The sequence below is a fragment of the Salvelinus alpinus genome, chromosome 18, assembly GCF_045679555.1.
Source record: "Salvelinus alpinus chromosome 18, SLU_Salpinus.1, whole genome shotgun sequence".
Lineage (NCBI taxonomy): Eukaryota > Metazoa > Chordata > Actinopteri > Salmoniformes > Salmonidae > Salvelinus > Salvelinus alpinus.
Window position 1 is genome coordinate 15,770,182 of NC_092103.1, and position 24,621 is coordinate 15,794,802.

The 24,621-nt window shown below is 42.8% G+C and overlaps 1 protein-coding gene across 8 annotated transcripts; it reads right to left on the reverse strand.

Moving 5' to 3' along the window:
• Positions 1-31: 31 nt before the first annotated feature.
• On the reverse strand, positions 32-23,867 carry LOC139544511 (E3 ubiquitin-protein ligase RNF34-like). 8 transcript variants are annotated; one of them, XM_071351681.1, is made up of 10 exons: positions 23,731-23,866; positions 23,492-23,527; positions 22,420-22,453; positions 9,955-10,173; positions 5,549-5,974; positions 3,704-3,769; positions 3,308-3,509; positions 3,044-3,079; positions 2,801-2,842; positions 32-2,057 (listed from the first exon to the last, which is right to left on the reverse strand). In XM_071351681.1, the coding sequence occupies exons 4-10, from the start codon at positions 10,156-10,158 to the stop codon at positions 1,873-1,875; spliced, it is 1,161 nt and encodes a 386-aa protein (XP_071207782.1). In that variant the 5' UTR covers positions 10,159-10,173; positions 22,420-22,453; positions 23,492-23,527; positions 23,731-23,866; the 3' UTR covers positions 32-1,872. The 8 variants fall into 8 exon arrangements, with proteins under 8 accessions (XP_071207782.1, XP_071207783.1, XP_071207787.1 ...); XM_071351682.1 differs by having other exon boundaries at positions 23,726-23,866; XM_071351686.1 differs by lacking the exon at positions 22,420-22,453 and having other exon boundaries at positions 5,549-5,920; positions 23,731-23,867.
• Positions 23,868-24,621: the final 754 nt, after the last annotated feature.

Here is a 24,621-nt window from a genome sequence, read left to right on the forward strand (position 1 = left end):
TTACCAAAATAAGAAGTTCAAAGATCCAGGATTCCATTGAATGCTCGTATAACTCATTATACTTTAATATCATATAGCTGCCTACAAGTGACATCTTTTTGAGAAGTAGCAGGATTATAATAAACAAACATGTGAACACAGTGACAGTGCGTGATGTATAAATGGATCCTAGCAGGTAAGAACAAGAAATTCTCCAAAGGAAAAGGAGAGAACTTTAATTGTGAGCTGTCACATGATCAGTAAGCGCTCTGTTTTTGATTGGCAGAGAATCATATTCATCTGATCAAATTAAGTGCATTTACATTTAGAAAAACATTGCAATTCAACCTCTCAAATATCACTAAATGCTAATAAATTATATAAGACTTCCAAAGCAAATGGAAAAATATATTTATCTATAGATTACATTTCAGTAAACAACAATATTAGATATCATATGCAATACATTTTACAGCAATAAGCTTTTCTGCTATAACGTACCACAGGCATCAGTAGCTAGTTTTTTTAAGTCATTCAACAAATCTGAAAGAACAGAAGTGTGATTGTATTAACTGATTCATGTAGAATAGACTTGGGTTATGCTTCCTTTTTATTCTCTTAAAAAAATATTAGAGATTTCACAAGACACACCCACAACATGACAAAAGATATGTTTAAGTATAAGCACCTATTACCTACTTCTCGAGTTGAACACGGCCAATGGACAACACAAGCGGACAAAACACCTATGGAAAAATAATGGCATGATATTGCTTAATTAAATGAAATGGCAGAGACACATTGCCAGTCATGCCTGACTTTAATAAAAGCGACACAGAGCACAGGAGTATAAAGCATGGGATGACCCAGCCACAGTGTATGGCATGTTACCACAGTAGACAGCGTGCAGTAGACGGGAGCCTTATCCAAGCCAAACAAGATCATCAACATAGTACATATTGATCATAATGTGATATCACTTGTGACTGACTAAACACATGCAAGAGATGGGTGGAACAACTCTGAACTGAAGCCCCTTACTAACCCATAGCATGTGGCTCCCTACAATCTAACCAATCATTGAGCTTGAACACATTTGATTCATTTGAGTTTGGGTTGGATGCTGCTCCAATCTACAATGCATGGCCTGAAGTGAGGAGTGACACTTGGCATAGAAACCGCAATCAGACATCAGTAATGTACTGTAGTTGTGGTGTGAAGTTTGGCACCCAAAACACCCTACGATGTGTGTGTAGAACGAAACAGCACAGAAACATACAGACTGGTTTATAGACAGACAGTCCCCCACTCACACATAGAAGTCTCTTTTTTCTTATATTGCACATACTAAAGAACAGTGAAGGAGATACGTACAGTATAGCCTGGTGTGACAGGAGTGTGTAAACCATATCGACTCTAAACCTGGGATATCGTCATCATTTCCACCTTGATCACCTCAGCCACTCACCATGAACAATCACATCCAATTCAAGCATCCATGGGACCAACTCCGCTCCATGGTTAATTATACGTTTTTTTCAAAATGCTACAAACTGAAATGAAGCACTGTAAAATAAGATATTGTAGAGTTATTTTTGGAACAGTTCAGTGTGTGTTACACTAAAGACTTGTAGAAGGTCAGTCAGTGCAGCCAGTGGGGTCCAGACCATCACTGGGGAGGAGTGGGACTTGTAGTTCTAGTAATAGAAGTTAGGCTGTGTGAAGCTGTCTGCTCTGCATGTCATTTCAACTGGAGGATGTGCACGTCTGTTGCATCCTTGGAAACGTGCACAGCCCACTCACACTCCCTCACTACAGATTCAGCTTTTCGAGCATGTGCACACTCTGCCGCAGGTTCAATGTCCTCGGCTGAAACGCTCGCTCACGGCAGAGTTAAGACTTGAAGACGTGCACGGCCCGCACCACGTACTGCCTGCAGATGGGGCACTCGCTCATCCTCATCCCACATTTGGTACAGGTGACCATGTGGCCACACTCCAGCAGCACACAGTCGATCACAGCGTCCATGCAGATGCGACACAGGTGATCATCAGAGGCCAGCTGAGCCTTCATACTGTCTGTGGAGAGAAACAAGGCATGAGGAAACAGCATTACCCTACGCAGTACGCAGCCTGATGATGGCTGTCTTCTCTGGTTCATTCACATATCCTACATCAGTAGCAGTGGAGGCTGGCGGGAGGAGCCCTAAGAAGACGGGCTCATTGTAATGGCTGGAATGGAATAATTGCCACAGAGTCATGTGGTTTCCAAATATTTGATCTGTTTGATACCGTTCCATTCATTCCATTCCAGCCATTACAATGTTCCCATCCTCCTATAGCTCCTCCCACCAGCCTCCTCTGATCAGTAGCTGCATGATGTACGTAGTGTGTCAATAGCCAGTTTAAACAGCAGGATTAACTGGTCTCTCTCCAGAACAACACTTAGTGTGTTAAACAGCAGGGTATAATGCCACCCTCAAGCCCTTTATATTATTAGGAAGGGCGTCTCAAAGACCTGCACTACAATGAAACCTGATGAAGATGGTGGGATTCAAATAATATGACGGGTCGTAACGAGGTAAGAGTTGTTAGGGACCGCGTCAATGACAGGATGAACGACAAGCCTTCAGTACTAATGAGATGACGGAAATGAGAACAACATGGGACCATGCCGGGAAATGTGATCAGGATCTGACGGAAATTAGACTTCAGCATGCATCAATATGGAGAGTTGTATTTGAAGACAGTGCTGAGCACTCTGTGGTTTTGCAGGTGGGATGATGGTGGAGTTAGACATGCTTTACACAATACTGCCTTACCTCCCACTGCACCATTGCATATAGGTGGAGGATATGCCACCACTTAGAATGAAAGCACATACCAAAAGAGCCATTAGTGATTCTAACAGGATACAAGCTCTTACTCCAATTCTTCCACCTCACGTAGTACTGAGAACAACTCCTGTACACAGTCATCTGATCCAGCAGTGAATGAGAAGTCACACTTCAACTCAAATATGTGCATGTTATATACAACCCAACGAAAGAGTATTGAATGCTCACCTGCGGTCATGCTGTTGATGTTACTGACATTTTCCACTAAAATAAAATCAAGAAATGCATATTTAATACTGTGCTGTATCTGGAACTGTAAATAACACCAATCAAAGAAAGATGTTTAAAACTTGGACAGTTTCTATATTGTTCAAAATAGGGGTTAACTGGAGATTGATAAGCTCCAATGGTCGTTATTAACAGGATCACTATGGGTTCTAGCTGAGGTTAGGTTGGTTGGTAAAGGAGGAAATGATTCAACATGGTGCTTACTGGACTTCCTGTTCTGCTCGTTCTCCCTGTAGAGCCGATGTACCCGCTCTATTAGCTCCCACTTCTCACAGCAGCCAGAGTAGTTGACAAAGTTACGTGCCAGAATCTCTTTGAGCTGCCGAACAGACAGGCTCTCAATGTCCCCCTCATTATCCAGGTCAGATAAAGAGGCCCGCATCCTCCTCTGCGTCACTGGACTGACCTACCAGAGAGAAAAGAGGAGGCCCTTCAGAAAACATGTTCAAGCCAACAAGTTCAACTACGACTAGGTTTTGTAGTGAACGCCATGGTCATTGAAACAGTAGCACAAAGTGAATCCTCTCACAAGAGTGGGTCAGTGAGTTCTCTTCAGTTAAATACATGTGGTAGAGACAGAGGCAGAGCTGGCTGTCTCACCTCTATGGTAGGTTCCCTGGCAGGTTCCAGGTGCAGGAGAGGGATGGTTGGAGCTTCCCCATGCTGCTGGTGTTTCAACAGAAAACAAAACATAGAACAAAAAGATGGTCAGATTCAGTTTTTGAAATGGTATGAAAGCAGATAAGCAGCTTTGAAATACTTTTTTTTCCCTACAGGATGCTCCTCACTCTTTCTCCCACAAATCAGAATTTCTATAAAACACCACAGGGTGGGCTGTAATCACTAGACTTCCACTTGCAGTTAATCACATTGATATTTGATGGCTCTCTTAAAATGTCTGATAAGGAAATTAGGTATGGAGGCGTATCCTCTAAAAGGTAGTCTGTGTTACACTTAGTATTCAGCATCATTTGCTTCTTCTAATCTTCAAATCAGTGGTTAATTATTCCCTTTTGAAGGCGATGGCTTTATTAGGAGTTTGCCTGCGACCAGAATTCAATGGTCTTGGCCGGGATGCAGCAAAAACGCAGAGTGAGTCTGGTGAGAATGTGTTTGGCTTGTGGCATATTGCCCTGCATTAACTCAGCCCTTTATGTGCAATGAAGAGAGAACATAAAGAGAGTAGCCTGGACTCCCCTCGTCTCTGTCTCCACCGGACCACAGCACAAAAAGCAATTAGCTAATGGTGCAGGCGCCGGGCATTCTTCTGGTGTGATATCACAATGAGGGATGGGTGTGTAGGGGTCGGGGGACGCTGACGTCCCTGGTTGTACATGCACACACACGCGCTCCCTCCGTCACATTCCGCTGGACCAATAAGCCGCAGGCTCCCAGCATGCACCTGCGTTAATAATGCATCAGCAGTCCTGTTGGTGGCGTGCTAGCCTCCCCAGATTGATCGGCAACGCCACAACCGAACCGCTGTGCAAGCACCGGGCACCAGCGATGCCCATAACCAGCCGAGGGCGTTACAGTTAGTGCATTGATCTTAAGATAGTTGGTGAGACAACCACATATCACTGTCAGAGTACATCTCTCCTCAATAGCAGCAAAGACAGTGCTAGTGGAGGATAGGAGGATGTTGATGTTTGGGATGCCGAAGATGACCCCAGGGACAGAGATGTGAGAAGCACTGTCTTTCTCTTTCTCTCTGTCTTTTCAGTTACAGCTGTGCAGTTGAGAGGAATCAGAAGCCAGCCTGTGTGCGACTGAGCGTTACATAACCGACTCAGCATAACAGACTTAAAAAAAGGCAAAGGGTTTAAGCCCTGACTGTTGCTGACTGGCTCCAGCTCCCAGGGTGACACTGTAAACGCAGCTGTTTCCAGCAGTCAGTCAAGTGGACGTCAGCTCACTGCAGTGGTGCTGGGCTTTTCCCTGTGTGAGTGAAGCACCTCATTCATGTCAAACACACACAGCACCAAACTGTATCAAACTGTTTTTTCTGGCTGCAAAGAACAGGGCCTGACTGCAATACTATACTGCTTGGAAGCTTTTCATGCTCCTAGACTTAGCCTATATGGTTATCCCAGGGGGTTACTTTCAGTAGGACTGGGGACAATCCTAGCCCTACAAACCAGCACTAGAGATCTAGAACAGATTGCACGCTGCTGATTGTTATGCTTAGCTGTGACGACTTCACACTGACAAATATGTTTCCCACATCCGTGCCATGTGCTCTTCAAGCTTCACATTAATTAGCTTTGAAACAAGTAGGACAGATGTCAAAAGAGCAGGGAAGGCAGTAACGGAGGGCAGACGTGAGGGAATGGGACCAAGTTGTGTGTGTGTGTGTGTGTGCGCACGCGCGCATGTGTGTGTCCGCGTGCGTGAGCGACTGTGCATGCGTGTGTGAGTGTGTTGTGTGTGTGTGGCTAGTCACACCTGGCTCTGAGCGGTCCCTGAGCTGTCACTCCGGCTGAGAGGAGCGTCTCCCTGGGAGGCAGAGAGCGCCGACTGCTCCGAGGCGGAGCGTCGTGTGGCTGAGGGGGGCGAGGCGTGGAGGGAGTGCAGGCTGTCTGTGTCCTCCTCCTCCTCTTCCTCCTCTACAGCTCCTTGTGTGGAGGTGTTTTCCCCTGCTTCCAGGTGGCAGAGCACCAGGTCCACCAGGTCCTCCTTCTCTCTGCAGGTGTCTGTAGGGATGTTGCGCAGCAGCAGGTACTGGCGCAGGTCTTTAACGCGCAGCGCCATGAGCTGTGGTCTCTGGAAGGCCGTGCCGCGCAGGAGGTGACAGGTGGTGCAGCAGCGGAGGTTCTCCTGCAGCACCGAGCACAGGGCACAGAAACTCTTCTTACAGTCCAAGCATATGTGCTGAGAAAGAGAGGGAGAAAGAGAGGGAGAGAGGGAGTAGAGAGAGGGAGAGAGAAAGTAGAGAGAGAGAGAGAGGGAATAGAGGGAGAGTGGGAGTAGAGAGAGAGAGGGAGTAGAGAGAAAGAGGGAGAGGGAGTAGAGAGAGGGGGAGAGAGAGAGGGAGTAGAGAGAGGGAGTAGAAAGAGAGAGAGAGGGAGTAGAAAGAGAGAGAGAGGGAGTAGAGAGAGAGAGGGAGTAGAGAGAGGGAGAAAGTAGAGAGAGAGAGAGAGGGAATAGAGGGAGAGAGGGAGAGAGGGAGTAGAGAGAGAGGGAGTAGAGAGAAAGAGGGAGAGAGGGAGTAGAGAGAGAGAGAGGGAGAGAGAGAGTAGAGAGAGAGAGAGAGAGAGAGTAGAGAGAGAGAGGGAGTAGAGAGAGGGAGTAGAAAGAGAGAGAGAGGGAGTAGAGAGAGAGAGAGAGGGAGTAGAGAGAGAGAGGGAGTAGAGAGAGAGAGAGGGAGTAGAGAGAGAGAGAGGGAGTAAAGAGAGAGAGAGGGAGTAGAGAGAGAGAGTAGAGAGAGAGAGTAGAGAGAGAGAGAGAGGGAGTAGAGAGAGAGAGAGAGAGAGAGAGAGAGAGAGAGAGAGAGAGAGAGAGAGAGAGAGAGAGAGAGGGAGTAGAGAGAGGGAGAGAGAGGGAGAGTCACCACACACATTTAGAAGACATGCGATCCCATCAGCCAGTCATGTCCATTCCTCCTGATCAATTAATTACTAGATTTAATTAATTATTTGGCATCATGGAGTCATTTAACTTTCCTGTTTTTGGAAATATATTAATTACAGCTAATGAGAGGGATCTGCCAAATTTGCTAGACAACAGCTTTCCAAAAGAGGTAAAATATATAGTGAAAACAATAGTGGTCCTAAAACGGAACCTTGAGGAACACCGAAATTTACAGTTGATTTGTCAGAGGACAAAACATCCACAGAGACAACCTGATATCTTTCCGACAGATAAGATCTAAACCAGGCCAGAACTTGTCCGTGTAGACCAATTTGGGTTTCCAATCTCTCCAAAAGAATGTGGTGATCGATGGTATCAAAGGCAGCACTAAGGTCTAGTAGCACGAGGACAGATGCAGAGCCTCGGTCTGACGCCATTAAAAGGTCATTTACCACCTTCACAAATGAGTCCTTGTTGGTGATGTCATTCGGAAACATAATGTTAACTTTCACTGCTATGCGGATGACACACAGCTGTACATTTCAATGAAACATGGTGAAGCCCCAAAATTGCCCTCGCTGGAAGCCTGCGTTTCAGACATAAGGAAGTGGATGGCTGCAAATGTTCTACTTTTAAACTCAGACAAAACAGAGATGCTTGTTCTAGGTCCCAAGAAACAAAGAGATCTTCTGTTGAATCTGACAATTAATCTTGATGGTTGTAAAGTCATCTCAAATAAAACTGTGAAGGACCTCGGAGTTGCTCTGGACCCTGATCTCTCTTTTGACGAACATATCAAGACTGTTTCAAGGACAGCTTTTTTCCATCTACGTAACATTGCAAAAAATCAAAAACCTTCTGTCCAAAAATGATGCAGAAAAATGAATCCATGCTTTTGTTACTTCTAGGTTAGACTACTGCAATGCTCTACTCTCCGGCTACCCGGATAGAGCACTAAATAAACTTCAGTTAGTGCTAAACACGGCTGCTAGAACCTTGACTAGAACCCAAAAGATTTATCATATTACTCCAGTGCTAGCCTCTCTACACTGGCTTCCTGTTAAGGCAAGGGCTGATTTCAAGGTTTTACTGCTAACCTACAAAGCATTAGATGGGCTTGCTCCTACATATCTTTCCAATTTGGTCCTGCCGTACATACCTACATGTACGCTACGGTCACAAGACGCAGGCCTCCTAACTGTCCCTAGAATTTCTAAGCAAACAGCTGGAGGCAGGGCTTTCTCCTATAGATCTCCATTTTTGTGGAATGGTCTGCCTACCTATGTGAGAGACGCAGACTCGGTCTCAACCTTTAAGTCTTTATTGAAGACTCATCTCTTCAGTAGGTCCTATGATTGAGTGTAGTCTGGCCCAGGAGTGTGAAGGTGAACGGAAAGGCTCTGGAGCAACGAACCGCCCTTGCTATCTCTGCCTGGCCGGTTCCCCTCTCTCCACTGGGATTCTCTGCCTCTAACCCTATTACAGGGGCTAAGTCACTGGCTTACTGGTGCTCTTCCATGCTGTCCCTGGGAGGGGTGCGTCACTAACGTGGTCTTCCTGTCTGGGTTGGTGCCTCCCCTTGGGTTGTGCCGTGGCGGAGATCTTTGTAGGCTATACTCAGCCTTTTCTCAGCATGGTAAGTTGGTGGTTGAAGATATCCCTCTAGTGGTGTGGGGCCTGTGCTTTGGAAAAGTGAGTGGGGTTATATCCTGCTTGTTTGCCCTGTCCGGGGGTATCGTCGGATGGGGCCACAGTGTCTCCCGACCCCTCCTGTCTCAGCCTCCAGTATTTATGCTGCAGTAGTTTATGTGTCGGGGGTCAGTCTGTTATATCTGGAGTATTTCTCCTGTCTTATCCGGTGTCCTGTATGAATTTAAGTATGCTCTCTCTAATTCTCTCCCTCTCTCTTTCTTTCTTTCTTTCTTTCTTTCTTTCTTTCTTTCTTTCTTTCTTTCTTTCTTTCTTTCTTTCTTTCTTTCTTTCTTTCTTTCTTTCTTTCTCTCTCTCGGAGGACCTGAGCCCTAGGACCATGCCTCAGGACTACCTGGCCTGATGACTCCTTGCTGTCCCCAGTCCACCTGGCCGTATTGCTGCTCCAGTTTCAACTGTTCTGCCTGCGGCTATGGAATCCTGACCTGTTCACCGGACGTGCTACCTGTCCCGGACCTGCTGTTTTCAACTCTCTAGAGACAGCAGGAGCGGTAGAGATACTCTGAATGATCGGCTATAAAAATTCAACTGACATTTTCTCCTGAGGTGCTGACCTGTTGCACCCTCAACATCCACTGTGATTATTATTATTTGACCATGCTGGTCATCTATGAACATTTGAACATCTTGGCCATGTTCTGTTATAATCTCCACCCGGCACAGCCAGACGAGGACTGGCCACCCCTCATAGCCTGGTTCCTCTCTAGGTTTCTTCCTAGGTTTTGGCCTTTCTAGGGAGTTTTTCCTAGCCACCGTGCTTCTACACCTGCATTGCTTGCTGTTTGGGGTTTTAGGCTGGGTTTCTGTACAGCACTTTGAGATATCAGCTGATGTAAGAAGGGCTTTATAAATACATTTGATTTGATTTGATTCCCTATGACGTCACCATGTTCTAGGACAGAGGAGGACTTTATCTCATTTCTTGGCACAGAAAATCTAAATAATCCTATATGGCAAATTGCCCAGATATTCCTGACATTCACAAGCTTATCTCGGTTTACTGAGGCAATTCAGATGAATCGACTGACAGACAGGCAGTTTGAATGGAGATTTTTCCATGTCATTGGTGTGTAAATGAGCTGCGGACCACTCTGACAGATCTATTCTTCAATCATCAGTGTTAATCCCCCTGAACCTCTGCTTTCATGACACAAATATATCAAGCTGAGCCACACACACACACGTGTGGTTATAATATATCCCGGGACTGAACCTGCCATCGGCATAGCAACAGGTGTGAGCGGGCTGATAGAGCAGTCTGAGCCTGGAAGATCGGGGAACGCTCCAGGGGCTTCCAGCACTGTCCCAGCATGCCACACTATCAGACAATGCCTAGAGACACTCTGCCATTTACCTGTCTGCAGTCTAAGCTGGTGCCCTGGTGTGGCCATTATGATTGAGTACTTCATATGGAAGTTAGTTTTATTTGTTTATTTTTAAGGGGCGCATTCTTCCTCCTCCTCCTCCTCATCATCTTCTTACACACTGTCCTCATCAGCTTCCTCATCATAAACAACATCATCATCGTCATTGTTTTACACACTAGAAACATCATCCTCCTCACCACTTACCTTGCGCCTGAAGACAGAGAAGGCCAGTCCACAGGCCTTGCAGAGCTGACCTGCGCTCCCTGAGCTGGTGGGGGGGTAGGTGGAGTACCCAGCGCTGGGGGCAAAGCGGAAGGGCCCCGCCCCGGCCCCGAACCCTGGCTGCTGCCCGCGCACCGTCCCTGTGCCCATCACCTCGTTCAGCAGCCCGCAGCATGATGCCCACATGGACGATGCTCCTGCCTACGACACAAACACGCACAGCATGCACGTCTGTTCTCCAAGTTTGAATGCCTAGTTTAGAGTCCTATTATCCATCCCAGTAGGTTCATAAACAATATGCCTTTGGCAGTACTGAAATCATAGTAGCCTGCAATGCAATCAATACAATGCCCCAGTTTCATCCCTTTTTTACAACTTTTGTTGCAGGTCGCATCACTAAGGGAAAGGATCTCAGACTTCACACTTTATTCGTCATTTGTCCCTGAATCCCACAATGCCTCAGTGTGATCTTCCGCTGCTCAACAACCTTTCCCCTCAATGAACTACATGCCTTTGTGGCTCCTGAGTTCCTCTACAAAAGGCATTGAAGTATTGTAATACAGTCTCCGGGATCCTAGTGCATTGAAAATTGTGTAGCAGTGCATGGCGGCAGCCGGCGTATTCAGAACAGAGCCCTGTGAACAGTGGTGCAGCAGAGGCAGATGTTACGGTTTATAGAGCTTCAGAAGAAAGACTTAATAGTCTCTCAGACTGGAACGAACAGGGTGAAAGACACACAAAAAAAGACAGTGGATGTGGGCTGCAAATACATTATTATGAGAACTCTTTGCGTCTGTTTGAGGTTGAAAATGACTGAGTCAAGCACCAGGGCCCAAACAGCCTGTCCTAATGAGCTAGTCCGAAGGGAATGTTGCAATTAATCAATCCATTTCTGTCCATTATCTAATAAATAACAACATTGCAGCAGGAAAGTGACCACAACGCTTATAGACAAAAAACACCTGATGAGAGGAAGGTGAAAACATCTTCTTTACGTAAAGACTTGTATGGTTACTGTGGGAGCAGTGGGGTCATTTTTCAGTTATGACAGCCTTATGACCTGGTCGAGCACTTAGGGATATTAGTGTGGTCAAGGACCATAAGAGGACCGTACAGTGCATGTGACATGTTTGCCTGATCAATGTTTTACTGACAGCAAGACTGTCCACTCCAGAGCCTGAGACCCAAGATGGTGTGATCTCGGGCGCAGCCCCTTGGAGCATACTGATGAGAGGATGAGGGAGGGGCAGGGAGAGAGAGAATATGTCTTCTGTTCCACGGTCTGGGGAATCAAGAGCTGACATGAGCATACAGTATGTGGCTCTGTCTGAGTTCAGAAGAGAAGACAGTGTATATTTTAGGAGCAGGGGTCGCCGCTGTCCACAAATAAAGCTCTGCCCAGCCATGACCTGACACAATACTCAAGCCTGCCCTGTGCTCTGTGATCTCACCTCACTCGCCTGCCTACTTAACCAGCTTGCAGTTACATAATCCAGGAGCTAGATGGAATATGTGGAACTGACCGCATTGAGAAAGAGAAGGTCTTCTCGGAAATACATTACAGCAATAAGCTTGTTGTGAAACTGAACAGAAAGAACCACAGCAGCTCACTTTCTAGTTCCAGTTTTCCTGATAATATTTTGCTTTGTTGCCTTCAGAAAGTATTCACACACCTTGACTTATTGCAACATTCGTTGTGTTACAGGCAGAATTCACAATGGGTTCAATAAAACAAAAATCTCACCCATCTACACACAATACCCCATAATGACAAAGTGAAAACATGTTTTTAGAAATGTTAGCAAATTTCTTGAAAATGAAATACAGAAATATCTCATTAACATAAGTATTCACATCCCTGAGTCAATACATGTTAGGATCACCTATGACAGTGATTACAGCTGTGAGTCTTTCTGGGTAAGTCCCTAAGTGTTCTTAACTGACTTGCCTAGTTAAATAAAGGTGAAAAAAAGAAAGTGCTTTACACACCTGGATTATACACTATTTGCACATTACCTAAGTGAAAACTGTAACTAGGCCACTCAGGAACATTAAAATGTTGTCTTAGTAAGCAACTCAAGTGTATATTTGGCCTTGTGTTTTAGGTTATTGTCCTGCTGAAAGGTGAATTCATCTCCCAGTGGAAAGAAGACTGAACCAGGTTTTCCTCTAGGTTTTTGCCTGTATTGTTCTAATCAGTTTCTTTTTATCCTAAAAAACTCTAGTCCTTGCCGATGACATGACGCAGCCACCACCATGCTTGAAAATATGAAGAGTGGTACTTAGTGATGTGTTTGATTTGCCCCAAACATAACACTTTTTATTCAGGACATAAAGTGAATTTCTTAGCCACATTTTTTGCAGTTGTACTTTAGGGCCTTATTGCAAAAAGGATGCAGGTTTTGGAATATTTGTATTCTTCCTTTTCGCTCTGTCAATTAGGTTAGTATTGTGGAGTAACTACAATGTTGTTGAGCTATCATTAGTTTTCTCCTATCACAGCCGTTAAACTCTGTAACAATTTTTTATTATATATTTTTATTTTATTTACTTTTACCCCTTTTTTTCCCCAATTGGTAGTCTTGGCCCATCACTGCCACTCCCGTAGACTCGGGAGAGGCGAAGGTCGAGAGCCATGAGTCCTCCAAAATACAACCCTGCCAAGCCGCACTGCTTGCTTAACCCAGAATCCAGCCGTACCAATGTGTCAGAGGAAACACCATACAACTGGCAACCAGAGCCGGCCTGCAGGAGTCGCTAGAGCGCGATGGGCCAAACCCTCCCCTAACCCAGATGACGCTGGGCCAAATGTGTGCAGCCTCATGTGTCTCCTGGTCATGGCCGGCTGTAACACAGCCTGGGATCGAACCCGGAGCTGTAGTGACACCTCAAGCACTGTGATGCAGTGCGCCACTCTTTTAAAGTCACTATTGGCCTCATGGTGAAATCCCTGAGCGGTTTCCTTCCTCTCCGGCAACTGAGTTATCTTTGTAGTGACTGGGTGTATTGATACACCATCCAAAGTATAATTAATAACTTCACCATGCTCAAAGGAATATTCAATGTCTGTTTTTATTTTATTTTAACCCATCTACCAATAGGTGCCCTTCTTTGCGAAAAGTTGGAAAACCTCCCTGGTCTTTGTGGTAAAATCTGTATTTGAAATTCACTGCTAGACTGATATTCACTTTCAGATAATTTTATGTGTGGGATACAGAAATGAGGTAGTCATAACAAAATCATGTTAAAGAGTATTATTGCTCACAGAGTGAGTCCATGCCACTTATGTGACTTGTTAAGCACATTTGTACTGGCATAACAAAGGGGTTGAATACTTAATCACTCAAGACATTTCAGCTTTTCATTTTTAATTAATTTGTTAAAATTTTTAAAAACATCATTCCACTTTGACATTGTGTGTTGGGGGTATTGTGCGAAGGCCAGTGACAAAAACATCACAATTTAATCAATTTTAAATTCAGGCTATAATACAACAAAATGTGGAAGAAGTCAGGGGGTATTCAGACCCCTTGACTTTTCCCACATTTTGTTACGTTACAGCCTTATTCTAAAACGGATATACACACAATACCCCATAATGACAAAGCAAAAACAGGTTTATACATTTTTGCAAATGTATAAAAAATAAAAACTGAAACATCACATTTACGTAAGTATTCAGACCCTTTACTCAGTACTTTGTTGAAGCACCTTTGGCAGCGATTACAGCCTCAAGTCTTCTGGGGTATGACGCTACAAGCTTGCCACACCTGTATTTGGTGAGTTTCTCCCATTATTCTCTGCAGATCCTCTCAAGCTCTGTCAGGTTGGATGGGGAGCATCGCTGCACAGCTATTTTCAGATCTCTCCAGAGATGTTTGATTGGGTTCAAGTCTAGGCTCTGGCTGGGCCACTCATGGACATTCAGAGACTTGTCCCGAAGCCACTCCTGGGTTGTCTTTGCTGTGTGCTTAGGGTCGTTGTCCTGTTGGAAGGTGAACCTTCGCCCCAGTCTGAGCGCTCTGGAGCAGGTTTTTATCAAGGATCTCTCTGTATGTTGCTCCGTTCATCTTTCTCTCGATCTTGACTAGTCTCCCAGTCCCTGCCATTGAAAAACACCCCACAGCATGATGCTGTCACCCCCATTCTTCACCGTAGGGATGGTGCCAGGTTTCCTCCAGACGTGACGCTTGGCCTTCAGGCCAAAGAGTTCAATCTTGGTTTCATCAGACCAGATAATCTTGTTTCTCATGGTCTGAGAGTCTTTAGATGCCTTTTGGCATGTCATGTGCCTTTTACTGAGGAATGGCTTCCGTCTGGCCAATCTACCATAAAGGCCTGATTGGAGTGATGCAGAGATGGTTGTCCTTCTGGAAGGTTCTACCCGGGTGGCCAGCTCTATGAAGAGTCTTGGTGGTTCCAAACTTCTTCCATTTAAGAATGATGGAGGCCACTGTGTTCTTGGGACCTTCAATAATGCAGACATTTTTTGGTACCCTTCCCCAGATCTGTGCCTCGACACAATCCTCTCAGAGCTCTACGGACAATTCCTTCAACCTCATGGCTTGGTTTTTGCTCTGACATGCACTGTCAACTCTGGGACCTTATATAGACAAGTGTTTGCCTTTCCAAATCATGTCCAATCAATTGAATTTACCACATGTGGACTCCAATCAAGTTGTAGAAACATCTCAGGGATGATAAATAGAAACAGGATGCACCTGAGCTCAATTTCAACTCATAGCAAAGGGTCTGAATAGTTATGTAAATAAGGTGTTTCTGTTTTTTATTTGTAATACATTTCCCAAAATTTCTAAAAAACTGTTTTCCCTTCGTCATTGATGAGGGAAAAAATTATAATTTAATACATTTTAGAATAAGGCTGTAATGTAACAAACTGTGGAAAAAGTCAAGGGGTCTGAATACTTTCCGAATGCACTGTATGTCAATGCTACAGTATTCACATCCCTTGACTTTAAAATGTAAATGAGCCACCATGACTCAGATGCGCCCCTTCCCTTTGGACAGTCACTCAGTGGGCCATTACTACACCCTTCCTCCTCTTTTCTGCTAGATTTACCAGGATGAGGCACAGCGGTCTGGCCATGAAATCACTCATATCTGGCACAGTGCCAGAGGCAGAGCTTTCCCCTGTCACCTCAATTAGCACCCAGTAAGCTCTGCAGGGAGGGACTGCCAAAGCATACAAGAGATAACTGCAAACAAGAGTTACACTACAGTGCACTACTCTGTTACCAATATCTACACTTTCTTTGCGCTTATTAATATCTCATCTACTGTACATGACGATTTACTATTAATTACTATAACATGCCTGGTTGTGGGCAGTTTTATCTGATGGGGGGGCATTTAGGGCCCTTAACCCACCTGTCATGTTAGACATTTTAACAGTGTAGAAAACAGTCAATCTCATGATGCGCTGGACCTGCTGATGAGCATTGGGATATTAAATGCTTCTGACCTTTGACTTCTATCATCATTTTTTGCAGACTATATGACATTCCCTAAAGAACAAAGACCAGACAAGGTTGACAAACTGTGCAAATAATTGAAGTTTTTTTCTCTAAACGCTATACCCACCAATTCTTCACATTTGTGTTTTTTCACTAGAAAGGATTGTTTATGGGTACCTTAATGTGTGTGTAAAATATTACTGTTCTCCGGTTTTTTATTCATAGAATTTAGATGCGTATTAAAAAATAACGCTATATATCCATTTTTTTGCTGGAATGGAATGTATGTATTCTATATATTTGACTGTGACATGCCATTGTCTCACCAAGCTATCTTAAGACCAACGGACTAACTGTAAGTCAATATGGATAAGAGCATCTACTAAATTACAAAAATGTCTAATGGAAATGTTTTACCTACAGCTCTCATTTTACTGTATTGTTTCATTTATTTTTATACTGATGTCACACATGTACAGTTCTTTATTCAAAATGTGGTTTTTGTTACATTTGACTGTGTATAACCTATCAGTACTACTTATTTCTCTGAGAGTGAGGCGGATATTGTTCAGTAAAATAAAATGATTATTTATCTCTGAAATGAAACCATCAAGTGATAGATTTCAAACAAATGCATGTCTGTCATTGAAGAACCCCATGCCATGATTAGATAGTGAAAAAACACCAATCTCTTTCATAAGTTCTTCATACAATAAAAGTTAATTTATCAATATTTCAAAAAATGTATTATATAGCGTTTTGCAGTGGTGGAAAAAGTACCCAATTTTCATACTTGAGTAAAAGTAAAGATACCTTAATAGAAAATGAATCAAGTAAAAGTGAAAGTCCACCAGTAAAATACTACTCGAGTTAAAAATCTAAAAGTATTTGGTTTTAAATATACTTAAGTATCAAAAGTATATGTAATTGTTAAAATATACATAAGTAAAAGTATAAATCATTTTCAAATTCCTTATACATATACAGTACCAGTCAACAGTTTGGACACACCTACTCATTGAACGGTTTTTCTTTATTTTACTATTTTATATGGAATCATGTAGTAACCAAAAAAGTGTTAAACAAATCAAATATATTTGAGATTCTTCAAAGTAGCCACCCAAGTCCATATTATGGCAAGAACAAATAAGCAAAGACAAATGACAGTCCATCATTACTTCAAGACATGAAGGTCAGTCAATTCGGAAAATTTCAAGAACTTTGAAAGTATCTTCAAGTTCATTTGCATAAACCATCAAGCGCTATGACGAAACTGGCTCTCATGAGGACCGCCACAGGAAAGGAAGACCCAGAGTTACCTCTGCTGCAGAAGATAAGTTCATTGGAGTTACCAGCCTCAGAAATTGCAGCCCAAATAAATGCTTCACAGAGTTCAAGTAACAGACACATCTTAACATCAACTGTTCAGAGGAGACTACGTGAATCAGGCCTTCATGGTCGAATTGATGCAAAGAAACCACTACTAAAGGACACCAATAAAATGAAGAGACTTGCTTCGGCCAAGAAACACGAGCAATGGACATTAGACAGGTGGAAATTTGTCCTTTGGTTTGATGTGTCCAAATGAGAGATTTTTTGTTCCAACCGCCGTGTCTTTGTGAGATGCAGAATAGGTGAACGGATGATCTCTGCATGTGTGGTTCCCACCGTAAACAATGGAGGAGGAGGTGTAATGGTGCTTTGCTGGTGACACTGTCTGTGATTTATTTAGAATTCAAGGCACACTTAACCAGCATGGCTACCACAGCATTCTGCAGCAATACGCCATCCCATCTGGTTTGCGCGTAGTGGGACTATCATTTGTTTTTCAACAGGACAATGACCCAACACACTTCCAGGCTGTGTCAGCGCTATTTGACCAAGAAGGAGAGTGATGGGGTGCTGCATCAGATGACCTGGCCTCCACAATTACCCGACCTCAACCCATTTGAGATGGTTTGGGATGAGTTGGGCCGCAGTATGAAGGAAAAGCAGCCAACAAGTGCTCAGCAAATGTGGGAACTCCTTCAAGACTGTTGGAAAAACATTCCAGGTGAAGCTGGTTGAGAGAATGCCAAGAGTGTGCAAAGCTGTCATCAAGGCAAATGATGGTTACTTTGAAGACTAAAATCTACAATATATTTTGATTTGCTTAACACTGTTTTGGTTGCGAAATGATTCCATATGTGATATTTCTTAGATTTTGATGTCTTCAATATTACTCTACAATGTAGAAAACAGTAAAAATAAAGAAAAACCCTTGAATGAGTAGGTGTGTCCAAACTTTTGACTGGTACTGTATAAAAACTCAGACAAACAGAGGGACAGACAAAGAGAGAGAGACATATATATCTACTCACAGACAGACAGAGCGAGAGAGAAAGACAAAGAGACAGGCAGACCTATAAACTCACAGACAGACAGGAAGGCATGCAGGAAGGCATGCAGGCAGGCAGACATACAGACAGACAAACTCTAAACTCAAACCTAGCTTCATGTCCATATCCCGGCTCAACCCTAACCCTAACCCTGATATGAAGCTATGGTTAGGGTTGAGCCGGGTGTTGATATGAAGTTAGGGTTAGGGTTCAGGCTAGGTTTAGGGTTGAGCTGCAATGTGGACATGAAGCTAGGGTTAAGGCCTCAACCCTAGACACACTGGCCACCCCTCATAGTCTGGTTCCTCTCTATGTTTCTTCCTAGGTTACTGCCTTTCTATGGAGCTTTTCCTAGCCACCGTGCTTCTGCATCTGCATTGCATGCTCTTTGGGGTTTTAGGCTCGGTTTCTGTACAAACATCTGCTGATGTAAAAATGGCTTTATAAATAAATGTGATAGATTGACATAACCCTAACCTTAATCCAATTAACAATTAATTAATTTGCCCATCTCCCCACTACATGGCAGAAAGTTAGGCCTAGCTTGAAGCCTGAACTAGAGTTAATGTGCTTTTGAGTGACATAGGCACTGAACGTATGGGATCGTTCAACAGACACTACCGATGAACCCAAGCCCATATCTGACCATGTGAAATGAACTCTTCACAGTGAATACTTGGTCCTACAGAGAACAAGGCATTTATTCCATAGAAAAGCATTACCTACACCCCTCACATAATCATAAAGCCCCGTTAACTGCGATTGAGATAGCTAACCGTCCTTGCACACAACCAATCGTGACCTTATAAGGATGCCCTGTGTTGTGATTGAGCTTCCTGTGGCAAAAGGAAGTGTCTTAATTCATCCTCAACATGGTCCTTCATTCTCTCCCTGCAGTTACACAAAAACACTGTCTTCCATCCTCTGTAGAACGGTCAATTCTTAACGTAAAGACTTGAAACTCGGCATCATTAAAGAGTGTCCCCAGGAGGCTGTACATTTAATCCTATGATTACAGAAAGTTACTTAATAGGGGGTCATAGGGGCAGTTTCAAAGGGTTAAAAAGGTTGAATCTTCCCAAATTGTACATATTTGTGACCGGGGGACCTGGCATATGAAAGTCAATTGACCCAAAATAATGTTTCACCACCATTGGACACAATTGTCTTGCAGGTCTAGAAACTAAGAGCCTTGTTATGAATTCCTGAATGAATTCAGAAGAGGATAATGGTCATTTGTTTTGTTTTTTGACTTGAAACTGTCTGTGTCTGTCTGTCTGTCTGTCTGTCTGTCTGCCTGCCTAACTGCCTGCCTGTCAGTCTGTCTGACTGCCAAACTGCTTGCCTGCCTGCCTGCATGCCTGCCTGTCAGTCTGCCTGTCTGTCTGCCTAACTGCTTGCCTGCCTGTCAGTCAGTCAGTCAGTCAGTCAATCAGTCTGCCTGCCTGCCTGCCTGCCTGCCTGCCTGCCTGTCTGTCTGTCTGTCTGTCTGTCTGTCTGTCTGTCTGTCTGTCTGTCTGTCTGTCTGTCTGTCTGTCTGTGCTGTCTGTCTGTCTGTCTGTCTGTCTGTCTGTCTGTCTGTCTGTCTGTCTGTCTGTCTATCGGCCTGTCTGTGGGAGAGTGGAGGGAGAGGGAGAGATAAGAGGAGGGAGAGGCAGGAAAAGAAGGAGGGAGAGAGAATGAAGGGGGGAGGAGAGAGAGAAAAAGTGAGGGAGGGGGAGAGAGGGGGGAGAGAGAGGGAGACGGTGAAGGAGGGATGGGGATAGAGGAGGGGGATCAAATGGAGGGGTAGGAGGGAGGGAGAGAGAGAGAAAGAGAATGGGGGAGAGAGGGTGAAGGAGGGAGAGAGGAGAGGGAGGAAGGGGGGAAGAGTGTCAACAGACAGACAGAGGTGGGAGAGAGGAGGGAGCAAGAGGAGGGGGAGGCAGGGGAAGGAGGGAGAGAGAATGAAAGGTGGAGGAGGGAGAGAGAAGGTGGACGAGGGAAAGGGAGAAAAAACGGGAAATGGTGAAGGAGGAACGGGAAGAGAGGGATAGCGAGATGAAAGGAGGTGCACGGAGGGAAAGAGAATGGAGGGGAGTGGAGGGAGAGAGAAGGGGAGAGAGGGAGGGGGAGAGAGGGGGAGAGAGAGACAGAAAGGGTGAGAGTGGGAGGAGTTATAAAGAAGGGGGAGGGAGTGAGAAGAGAATGAGGGGGTGATAAAGAGGAGGTAAATAGTGAGAGGCAGACATTAAATAAATTAGAAAAACATTAACCTTGTTACATTCATCTTTTCCCAATGACTACAATGTATTGAGAAAAACATCAACCCTGTGACACTGATCTTTTCCCATTGACTGCAATGTATTGAGAAAAACATCAACCCTGTGACACTGATCTTTTCCCATTGACTGAAATGTATTGAGAAAAACATCAACCCTGTGACACTGATCTTTTCCCATTGACTGAAATGTATTGAGAAAAACATTAGCTAATTCGACATTTTATCTTTTTGCAAAAATGTGCCAGGATGATGTTTTCCTATGATATCATGTTGCAAAGCCTGAATACTCATAAACTGTAAACCAGGTCTACCCCTGCACTTCAGTTCTAGTACAAACCAGGTCTACACCTTTGACTGAGTCCCAATACTAATATAACCCAGACTACATCTGTATATCTCAGCCCAAATACCCATACGAACCAAGATAATTGGCTATGTCCCAATTATCTGATAAACCAGGTCAACCCTTGTGACTATTCAGCAAAACTCACATAAACCAGGTTTACCATTGTGTAACAGACACTAAAGACACCTTTTGACATTAAATATTTGTTACGTTATTACACTAATTCAGTTTATGGGTCCATACATGGCCAATTCCCCCTGATTTAAACATATGTTGGCGGTAATGGAAAAACGATCTGTAAAATAATCTTGATCAAGTATATCCATTACCCAACTCAACTTCAATCTACTGATTAATGATTAATAAATTAGTTCACAAATGTGACCACTAAGATATGTAATATACCACAAGCATCATGGATTCAATGTATTGAAAATGAAGGCCCATATTTAAACTAGACCCTTTAAACATTCGATTTACAAAAGACAATATTTTAAAAAGAAAAAAAATTGTATTTGAAGAGTTTATTCCCAAAACGCTGTATTCACCAATTTTTCAAATGTGTGTTTTTACATCAGCAATTATTGCTTATGGGTCCCTTCATGTGTGTTTAAAATATTACTGTTCTCAGATGATGTTTTTATTTTTTGTGTGCAAAATGCTATATACAGTATCCTTTGTTTAGCTGGAATGGAATGTTCGTATCCTGTATATTTGACTGTGACAGGTGGTTGTCTCACCTACCTCTATCTTCAGATGAATGCACTTACTGCAAGTCACTCTGGATAAGAGCATCTGCTAAATGACTAAAATGTCCAATGTATAGATCTCATATTATTACTGTATTGAATTATTATTTTGTAAAAAAAATATTTATAATATTGATGTCACAAATGTATAATTTGTACATTTCTTTATTAGAAATGTAGTTATTTGTTACATTTGACTGTGTAAAACCTAGTAGTACTACTCCTTCCTCTCAGAGTGAGGCAGATATAAAAAAAACAAAACATGATTGTTTGTCTCTCTGAAATGAAACCTTCAAGTGATAGATTTTAAACATACCGATTAGATTGTGAAAAAAACACACCAATATATTTCAGAATTTTTTTAAACAATAAAAGCAAATTTTACAGACAAATTTGGAATAAAACTCTTTGTTTTTAAGCTGTTGAATACAGACTTCTGGTGCCAAATTCGTCAGTAAAGGACACCTTGGAGATTTATGTTTGTGGTCTTGTGACCATTTTGAGAAATCATATGAAACTTCTCTGAATCATACTAGACACCATAATATATTGCTTATTTGTTGATAAGTACAACTTTAACTTCTCTAAAGCCTGTAAAGTACCAAAATATTTTTCTCACTATTGTGACCGACGAGATTAAATGGGATGTTGGCACATCAGCCCATCAGCCCACACATCAGCCCATCAGCCCACACATCAGCCCATTTAATCTAGAAATAAGACCTTACAGCTCATTCTTACGCAGTCAGGAAAAAAAGTGAAGAACAACTGCTTTAAACACTTACTCTTGGGGTGGAAGGACAGCTCCTACTAATAAAAAATAGTGATTTGGATCAGGGAATATTTTGGTTGCAGGAAATAAAAACAAAGTGGTGTGTCTGCTCCTGTGATATTAAATACAGTATGACTGCTGTATTTAATAAACTGTTACCTTTCTGAGTATGTATCACATTTCATTCCAACAGACCATAGCTCATCTCACAGTTCCAAATCCATTTTGGACTTCAGAACTGTGTCATGGTAGTCAACCTATCCTGAGTGAATTCTCTTGCACAATAAAACAATATTCCCCAATGAGCAACAGACCTGTCTCTAACAAGTCCCCATGACAATTCAATGGAACTCAAGAGAAGTCATGTTGAATAACAGAATGCAGTATCAATTCATTAGTTGAAAAACACATGATACACTGACTGCAACCAAAAAAAAAACTGTTCATGTGTGTTTCTGCACGTACTGTATTTCAGCTATCATCCTCCATTTCTCATGAGCTGAAAAGCAAATGTTCAATATGAACCAGATTAGTCAATAAAACATCACAGCGTTCTCTCTGGGACAGATTATGGTTTGTCATGATCAGAAAGAAGACCAGATGACCTTTCACCTGCACTGAGACAACAAGGACAATATGGAATACTTGAAGATATAGATGTTACACAAACATGCAATAATACACATATGTTTATGATAGGCCTTTGAACAATCATAGCCAACATTTGTATTGACACTTGTCTCATATCAATGTGTTCCTTCATTGCATATACAAGGAAGATACAGTATAAGATACAGTCTTCACTGTAAAGTATTCAGCTCCCTACGATGGGTGGGGATAAACTCCTTATGTTTACTTTGCAAAGCGCCTTGTGATACTATTGCAATTTCAAAGACAACTGCCTGCTGCATAACATAACACTGATATGCTGGATCGGAGCCAAACATTACCATTGGAAATAATTGCTCAATTTAGAAAATCTTTACTCTAAATTCTATACTCTGATACTCATTAGTGTTTCAAGAAGCAGGACTTTTAAAAAGGGGGTAGAGATGGTTAATTAAAATGAGGTAAATAACTTTCCCGCAAGTTGGATACTCTCACTGAAAAAGTGCAAGGGGGTTATTTTTCATAATCATCCATTCTCCACCTCACCATCACCACTGTTATTGTTCTCGCCTGTTGTAGCACTACCGGTCAGTGAGTTGTAGAGATTACTGAGTCCAAAGGCTAACTAAGTACGGGTATTTATCAACAGACCAGAAATCTCAAAAATATTCCCTCACTCATTGACTGCAGTATACTGATCTCATTATAGCAGATTAACGCTGGAAAATGGAATAGACATCGCACTGTGGTCCCAGTCTGACACTGGTGCACTGTGGTACAGTCCACTAGTGTCAGACTGAGGGTCAGAAAGCGCTCATGACCATCATCGTATTATATCATGTATGGATGCCATTATAAATAGAACGCAATATAAATATTTCAACCCTGAGAAAATATTCCAACCGGTAAAAACATGACTGTTACTCACCTTATACATGTATCCGTATAATCAGAGTTTACAACCCTTTAAAGCAAACGACAAACAACACAATGAATGTATTGTAATTTTATAACATTGCATGGGTTTGACTGCATATGAAATTGACATTTTGTTTAAATATTTGTCGACGCACCGTAATTGAAAGTTGTAAAATAGATAGAATGCAAGCCGGTTGTGCAAAAATATAATAACACAGATACTTTGACATTGCAATAGGCTTACCATACCTTCATTCCGACTCCCGGTTCTGGAATTTGTCGAGTAATATTAGAATGATGACCATTGCAAGGGCACAAGGAATCACACCATTACGTCTCCCCTCTCAGAAGCTCTCTGTATATTTGCAGAATGAGCATAACGCAACGTACAAGTCACCCTGGACCAATCAGCAAATAACCTTAGGTACGGTTATCTTTAGCAGCCAATCGCCTTTTCAATTGCCGCATAGTAGGCGTTCTAAACTATCCTTACACACGCGCATGTCTTGATACGGGCAACCCGCCGTGCACTATCGAAATTTAATTTAGATATTGGGAATTTATGAAACGCTGTTTCAGCATTTTTATTAAGATGTTAACTTGATTATGTTGCCACATGTTTAGGGGTGAACATGAAACTAGTGCACAGTGCACAGGTGAGTTATATCCCAGTAGGCTATGATTTAATTTTAGCCAAACACAGAGCCATCGAACACACCTGTGGCTTCATATCTGCGGATCACTTCTCTGCACTAGAAATCTATAACAAATTATAGAGCCTAGCGTACCTCTGAATGGTCATTTGATCCGCCTGTGATTATTAGTAATGCATACACAAAACATACTTCTTTGGGAAACAAATACAGTATCTACTATATTTTGCATGATTTTCATCTGATGTCTTGAATAAGTATTATTTCACAAAACACTTAATCAGATCACCTAATCTATAAAACCAATATCAAATAAATTTGAGGCTATGCATCTGGCTCTACAAACTTCAAAGTAGGAGGGGAAACAAGTGTGTGTTTGTGTGTGTGCCAGGGTGATCAGAAATGCAAATGGACCCTAGACTTGCAGATGCTGAGCGGGAGAGAGAGATTACAGCACAGCAAACCATTTAGATAGGCCTACACAAAA

What these genes read in the sequence shown, in the direction of transcription:
- LOC139544511 (XM_071351678.1), bottom strand. An exon ending in CCAGGGAACCTACCATAGAG is followed by an intron (nt 3,510 to 3,703) that starts GTGAGACAGCCA and finishes TCTCTCTGGTAG; the next exon opens with GTCAGTCCAGTGACGCAGAG. An exon ending in CATCAACAGCATGACCGCAG is followed by an intron (nt 2,843 to 3,043) that starts GTGAGCATTCAA and finishes TTTCATTCTAAG; the next exon opens with TGGTGGCATATCCTCCACCT.